General features: G+C 34.1%; 1 protein-coding gene across 1 annotated transcript; it reads left to right on the forward strand.

The window, feature by feature from the left end:
- The first annotated feature begins 820 nt into the window (after nt 1-820).
- Cpr57A (Cuticular protein 57A) lies at nt 821-6,344 on the forward strand. Its single transcript, XM_070633687.1, has 5 exons — nt 821-980; nt 5,401-5,536; nt 5,641-5,748; nt 5,802-5,957; nt 6,034-6,344. Exons 1-5 carry the CDS (start codon nt 963-965, stop codon nt 6,168-6,170), a joined length of 555 nt encoding a protein of 184 aa, XP_070489788.1. The 5' UTR covers nt 821-962; the 3' UTR covers nt 6,171-6,344.
- Nucleotides 6,345-7,903: the final 1,559 nt, after the last annotated feature.

Below are 7,903 nucleotides of genomic sequence, written 5' to 3' on the forward strand. Positions count from 1 at the left end.
CCGCTTATCGGCTTGTCCGCATGTCTTCGCTTGTCCGCTTATCAGCATGTCTGTTTGTCCATTTGTTAGCTTGTAAGCATGTCCAATTGTCCGTTTATCCAATTGTCTTCTTGTCCGATGATCCGTTTGACTTCTTGCCCGCATGTTCTCTTGTTCACTTGTCTTCTTGTCAATTTTCCGCTTGTCCGATTGTCCGCTTGTCCGATTGTCCGCTTGTCGGTTTATCTGCTTTTTAGCTTATGTACTTGTCTTCTTGTTCGCTTATTTGCTTGTCCGTTTGATCGCTTGTCCACTTGTACGCTTATAATCTTGTCCGCATGTCGTCTATTTCGCCTCTCCACTCGTTAATTTGTCCGATCATGCGTTTGTCCGATAGTCCGTTTGCTTAATTTTCTAACCTAAATTGTCAAATTATTCGCTTTTCAATACAAAATATCTTCAATTTACCTTCCAAGTTCTGCACCTGAAAATCGCGCTTTATACCCCTATCCACAATGACTTCGTCACTACATAATTCTCTCATGAAACTAAACTCTACTTATATTCCCATACATACATACATTTAAAGCAACAATAAGACTGTCTCAAGCAGTGATGACGTTAAGCACTTGTACACCTCATTTAGCAGCATGTCCATGAAACCTCATCACATTTGCATAACTCGTTTCGTATTTCTTTTTTCTTCGCTCATTCTCTCCAACCAGTCTCTGCATGCGTCTGTATACAATACATACATTTTTTTTTGATGCTGCCATCTCGCTTTAAAAGACCATGATTTACAGTTTTGAGATTGGAGAAGGTTCGTTAAGAGCTAAGAGAGTATATAGCATATAAAACTAAGATTCACATTCAGTTGATTTCGAGAAACTGCACGAAGCAATTGAGTTGAAAGCAAAAGTGTTTTATTGCGTAATTTTTCATTTTCATTTAAAGTTCAGCCACAAAAATATATATAAAAGTGAATGATGAGGAACATTTTAGTAAGTACAGTGCATTCAACAGGATTTTTGAATTAATTCAGATGGAAAAATGATTTTTTAAGGAAATTGTAAACATGAAGGAGGTTTAATTGCATCAATTATGTGGATTATGACATTATGAGAAAGTTAGTTGCTGCTGTCTCACTTACTACTCGACATTATTATGATTATTTCATGATAGCTTGTAAAAAAAGTTGAATGAGTGCAAATTGTTAGAGATTAAATTATAATGAGAATAATAAATAGGTTTTAAAGCTTTTAGCTCTTGAGCTACATAAGACATAAGATGAAATTATTTTCGAGGTAGTGCTTAGCATCAAAGGATGTTATCATTAAAATCTAATTAGATGAAATGAGGGATTTAATTTAGTGATTAATTATAGTTGAAACTGAGAATCAGATCGAGAAAATTTTATGACTTCCTTAATTTTATAACGCTATTTGAGTACGAAGTAGATTTGTGGAAATTTTATCAGAATTCTTTTGATGTAATTGTTAGGATTCTTAAGGGATATTTATTAAATGAATGGTTTTATTAGTGTAAATTGAGTCGTACGTTAATGATGTATACCTGGAATTCCTGATTGAGATATTTGGTCTCTAGTAGGAATCGAACCCATATATTCACAAAAGACTAATGCAGATATTCGGTCTGACTTATAGCCACTTGGCTAAAAAAAACCTTAATCTCACACTGACAGATTTGTCTAAATATAGCTCAATACTCAAAATTCTATTCTGTTCAAACACCACAAGTATATTCTGTAGCGAAATCATCAACTAGTTTCAGACTTGTGCGATGTAAATTAATAGAGGATAATCACGACTTCCTCATGACAGTATAAACATTGAATTTAAATAAAAATCGCGAGTTAAGGTTCTCAAGACCGAGATCAAGACTTCACAATGTCGAGAGTTGTCGAGATCAAATAATTTCTTTGAAGTATCAGTCCCGGTCTCAATCTTGGACTTGGTGTCGATTTTGGATTCAAATTCCCTTAAAGTCTCCGTCCAGGTCTAGGTTTGAGATTTGATCTTCGTAACATTCTTCTCTTATTGAAGAATCATACCCACCATATAGAGGTTTTGACTCCAAAAATCTCTCCATTAACTAATTTAATGACTTGCTCTATACCCCATCTACGACAGCCTCTGCATCCCAAACCACACTCACAGTTTCACAACAAAAAATATCTTGTTTGTTTTGCAAATAAGCTTAATTTTTTTTAACCAATATTTTATGTAACATATTAATTATTAAGTGCAACTTATTGTCGACCATTTCACATTCGTTCAAGGCTTAACAGCTGAAATTTTTAAGTGGTATTGAAATATTCAACAGATGTGTGGAGTTTTTTAAGTGGAATTTTGCAGTTTTTAGCTAATTTAGATGTTATTTAAGGCATTAAATGAGTGTTTAAATGGATTTTGGTAGGAAAATGTGATTTTGTAGGAAATTGAGTTTTTGGTAGATTTTAAAGCTACAATTTTGACCGTCATTTAAGAATTTAAAATCTTTTTCGATCTAAATTGTCAAAAAATCACAAAAAATTTATTCAAAAATTCAAAAATTTCAAGAATTTCAATCGAAAATTCCTCAAAAATTCAACTCTGTAGCAAAATTCTAATCGCATATCCACAATTCAATTCAAAACATCGACAATATTGCACTTTTCACCTTCAAAACCTGTTCAAGTTCTTCCAGTTGTTCCACAAGATACAATCTCAAAATTCACCAACAATTCAATATTTCCGCTAAAAAAATGTCACTTTATAACCTGACAAAATCCATCAAAAGGAGTTCCTACATAACTATTTGCAACACTTTGATGTAGTTCCATTGAAAATAATTTTAATTGAATCATGAAAGCAATTTTGTATTAATCGATTTAAGATAAAATCCATTAAATTGATTCTATTGAGCATAAAACGTTCAGTCATACGTGTTTTCATTCAGCATTATTTTGAACTTTAATGCTTTTGACATTTACAAAATTTCCTTATATCTATAAAAAAAAATATATATTTATATGAGAATAAACAATTCTGTGGAATTTGATGTTATTATACGTTGTGGAATGAGATTTTGGCAGGGATTTCGTTGGAATTTGTAGTGTTGTAAGTTATTTTGTAGCATTTTGTTACACATGTTTGGTTTATGGAGGTAGACTGTTCAATGCTTTAATAGTTGGTGATTAGATTATTCCCGAGCAGTACAGTGGAGTTGCTGGGGCGAACCTGTATCGTTCGTGTTAACAGCAGAATGTGACAATCTATAGCCACCATATAGTCACCCATTAGTCACCCTATAGCCACCCAACGCGATGGCTGATTCCAAACTATTTTTAAGAGGAAAAAATGAGATTTATCTGCGGAACTGATCAGAAGTTACGGGGAGGATTCTCTTCCTCGAACGAAATTTGCGAACGTTGTCAGACCAAAGACTTTACATCTTACAAATAAGTCATACTTAGCCTGGATTCAGTTAAGACAATCGAATCTGAAGTGTATTGGGTTCAAGACATTTCTTAGTCAAGTCTAGTCCCCAAATTGGTAAATAGCATACTTTTGAGAGCTTCTTCTACTTAAATATACTAGGTAGGATTGCTGAATAGTGTTAAGTTTATTAAGTACTCGCTCTTTGCCTTTGTTTGGGCTCTTAATACCTCTCATCTTGGTCACTATTCCGTAGAGACAAAGAGCATGTTTTCATGTCACAGAAAAACCAATGTGGTAGCTTAAATCTGTCTCTTTGCCGTATAAATTAGGTAAATTCTATTAAAAATATCGTAAATTTAGTTTCCCTATCAAAATCCTCAAAATGCTCATCAAAAAACCACTTAAAACCCCTAATAATCCATAATAACTCCTCAGACATCCCATCCCATCCATAAAATATTATTACAATTAATGAGAAAATATTAAATTACTAATTTGCAACAAACCGAGACTAAATATTCAAATGAATTACCTCAACAGAATTCTATTATGGATGAATCACACAAAATCAAGGTTGAATTTCATCATCATTTTACATTATAATCAAATTTTGTATTTTAATTCCCTGAAGTCAACGAAAAAACAACACAAAAATCATTTTTCCTGTGAATTGAGGCACAGAACTGCTATTTCACTTTTATTTGTTAAAGATCAGCTTATCGGATATTTTTATAAGCTTCTAGACTGTTCTCGGTATCAATTTTTTGGACACAATGAGTCATTGTTGACTTGTTTTGGTTTTAAGATTCGTCGTGTCCATAAAGCCATGCACAGCTTACGTAATAATTTCACTTTTCAATTTAATATTTATCCATACCAATAAATGTAATTAAGGTAAACATACAAAGGCGTTTATTGGTGTTGAAAGGTTCAATAGCCGTTAAGCACGATTGTGAATATTTTATTATGGTTTCGTGGATTTGGCTGATTTGTGGAATTAGATGGAAGGTTTTATTGAATTTTATCAAGCACATAAATGTTGTTTTTAGTTAGTTTCTTGGTTAAGAAGACGGAAGCATTCGAGTGTTTCACACGATTTCGTGCAAATAGGCAGTAATCATGTTTAGGATTTAGTGAAGCGAGTTTTGGGCGATTCTAATTAAATATTTTCGGGTAATGTCAAGATAAGAATGGATTTGAATAGAATTGAGAATTTTTGGGTATTCTTAGTATCATGACTGAGCTAGTCTAATATCAATATTCTTAGCTGAGCTTGAAGTCGACTTGAATTTAACATGGAAGTTGAGTCATTGAGACTTTTTCAAGCAGAAACAGAATCCGAGTCGATTCCAAGCACTAAGATTCTTAATAATGATTTAGAGATCATCCTTTGATGGGAATCGAACCCACTTCCTACAACACAGAGAATTAATGAGTCGAGTTCGAATTCAGAGGATTCTTGTGGAATTTCTGTGGATTCTTGGGAATCAAACCTACGTCAAGACAGAAAGTAACTGAGCCGAAAGTACTGAGATTCATGTGGATGATTGAAAGATCGGCCTCTAGTGGGAATCAAACCTACATCTTCACAGGTCAGTTCCTGATTTCCGGCCTCTTGCCTCACTAGTTAACCATAGAGGCTTCATTCTTGCATTTACAGATTTGTCTACATATTACTCGATGTCAATCTACTCTATAGTTACAATATTTGAGACTCTCAAGGCTATGTCCTCTTGATTCACCTCCTTATGTTATGTTAATGTTGGTTTCTATCTAGTAAACTGCATTTAGAGGTGCCATACCACTTTATCTCCTCGTAATCTATCAAATCCTATCAAATTCTCCTTCAATCTCACTTCCTCATCCACAAAACATCCAACTCCAATTGACCAAGTCATTGTCCATCCAACACATCACCTTTAAATAACAATTCATTATCATAAAAGCATTTTGTAAATCCACAATCTCTTTTTACTTACAGATTTTCATTACAATAATTGGCTCAACACTTGCCGACGTATCACATATTGTTGACACAACAACCGAGTACTACAACAACATCCCAAATCCATACAGTTTCCAATATGAAGCGGGACGTTATCCAGGACACGTAGATAGTAAATATTTAATTTTATAAAAAAATACAGAACAGCAGCACAAAAAAAGTCTGTGCATTTATGACACATATTATCTACAATGGAAATTATTTTCTTGTTATTAGGAACTCATGCGGAAGTTGGAGATGGTACAGGTGTTGTACGTGGTGCATTCTCGTATGTTGATCCACGTCAACAAGTTCGTACTGTTGAATATGTTGCTGATGAGCAAGGTAAGATAAGGAATTGCGACTTTATGGACATTAGTATAATTTGCCATTTCCAGGTTTCCATCCACAACTCTCACATCCAGTTCAAGATACAAAAGCTGTTCAATTGGCCACACAACGTCATTTCAACTTGTACAATAAGATAGCTGAAAGGAACTCAAATCCAAATTACGTTCAAGAACAAGGCTTGCCAAAGGAAACGGCTGCTGTTGGTAAGTCTTCCTACATATCAATTATTAATTCCCCAATAATATCGAATGAATAACTTTATATCATTGAATTATTTAGCATTCGCAAAGCAGAAGCATTTAGACTTGTTTGAAAAGATTGCTGCTGAACATGCTAGAATCGGTGAGGAACAATTGGCACAACGATTGGCGTTCGAGGCCACATCAATTCGTAATGAGGAAGAGCAATATCAATAAATAAAACGCAATGAGAAGGAACAAAAAAAATATATAAACTTTTTAACAATGTTATGAACATTTTTTTTCTCTGTTTCTTTGGTCGCCTGCTGATTCTTTTATTTGTTCTATGGATGTATATTGATTTCACACGAATTGTAATAAAGATGGAAGTTGATTTATAAAATTTTGAAATGGTCGTTTTTTCGGTAATTTAACTTTGAGACACAAAAATTAATAAAATCCAGTGGTGGATAGCCTTTTATTTGTTATGGCACACCTTGGTGGTATGCCTCTATTGATGCTCGTGTGCACACGGCGTATCACACGGCATGCAGTTCATGGCATTTCAAAATACTTTTAGCTGCACACAGGCTTTGCTCTAATCATTTCATACTGACTATGGTTTACAATCTTTTAATTTATCCCGGAATCACTTATGAGACATCAATGTGCAGTTGTACAGTGTGGACTTCACTAGCCTACAAGTTGAGATTCTAGATCAGGTTAAATATTTTTGAATTTGATTACCATTTTTTCTAGAATTAAATGAAAAACTGAAGCGTCAACATGCAACAAATCTAATTTTAAGCATTAAAAATGGATCCAAACCATCTATCCTTCAAGGTGGATTATCGTGTCTTGTCATTAACACGCCCTAGCATGCAAAGAGCAAAATAAACTGAAAGCATCGCATACGAGTCAATGCTCATCCAGACAGCATGAGCTTTGCCTGTTAGGGACGGTGATGAAGCAGTGCTCTTGCGAACATTCTGTGCTGTCCTGCTTCAATTTAAATGTTGAATTAATTGCAAGAAATACAATTTTTGTTGAATTAATATAGAAATAGTGAACATAATTGAGAATTGAACTTGCTTCACCATGGGCGTATTCAGGAGAAGTTTGAAAAAATGAGAAGGTATCACAGCCATCCTCCTCTTCCATTTCAGATAAAATTCTTTAATTTTTTAGAGTTTTTCGGTACAAATCCATGAATTTAACAGCTTCATCTCTCCCCACTTAATTCGCTTACCGTACAGAACAATTAAGATCCATGCCCCACCTCACACCCCATAAAAAATCAGAAGCTACTATTCCTTTACTTCATGACCTTCATCCACCTTAACTCATTCCATTTCAATCTACATCATTATCACCTAAATTCTTGAAACTTCAAAATTGACAACTTTATTGAGAATATTCACAAAAGAAAAAAAGGAAGAAAATTACATAAATCATCAAAAGACATCCAGGTGAGAAATCTGTCAAAATCATCCTACATACAACAACATCCCACAATGCCATAAGAATTTTTTTTCTTCCAAAATTTCAATTTAATTCCGATAGAGAGCTTTTCAAATTTGCGATTACATCATGAATGGCATTCACATTTGAGCGAATTTTTCTCAGTTCCATGGATAAATGTAAAAGCTTCTCATCTTCTTTGCCTGCAGTCGTAAAGAAAAGAAAAGAAAAAAATTGTGAAAATGTGAAAAGAAAATTTATTTTTATCGGGGCTTGTTTTGTGATAAATGACGTGTTTTAGGAAGGGCTGGGAGAGTTAGTTTGGGAATGTGGATATGCAGTAGATTGGCTGCCAAAGTAAAAGGCTTATGATGACCACTAAGAGTCGTTAATATGCTGGATATTGGAAGAATTATCCCGAATAGCACAAATCGGTTAATTAATCCAAAATATAGAAATAGGCCGGTGTGACTCTGACTTTGTGTCGATGTGACTGTGGCTCAGTGTTG

Source organism: Chironomus tepperi, unplaced genomic scaffold, assembly GCF_022539635.2.
Source record: "Chironomus tepperi strain 1889 unplaced genomic scaffold, CSIRO-AGI_Ctep_v1 contig_74, whole genome shotgun sequence".
In the NCBI taxonomy this organism is placed as follows: Eukaryota; Metazoa; Arthropoda; class Insecta; order Diptera; family Chironomidae; genus Chironomus; species Chironomus tepperi.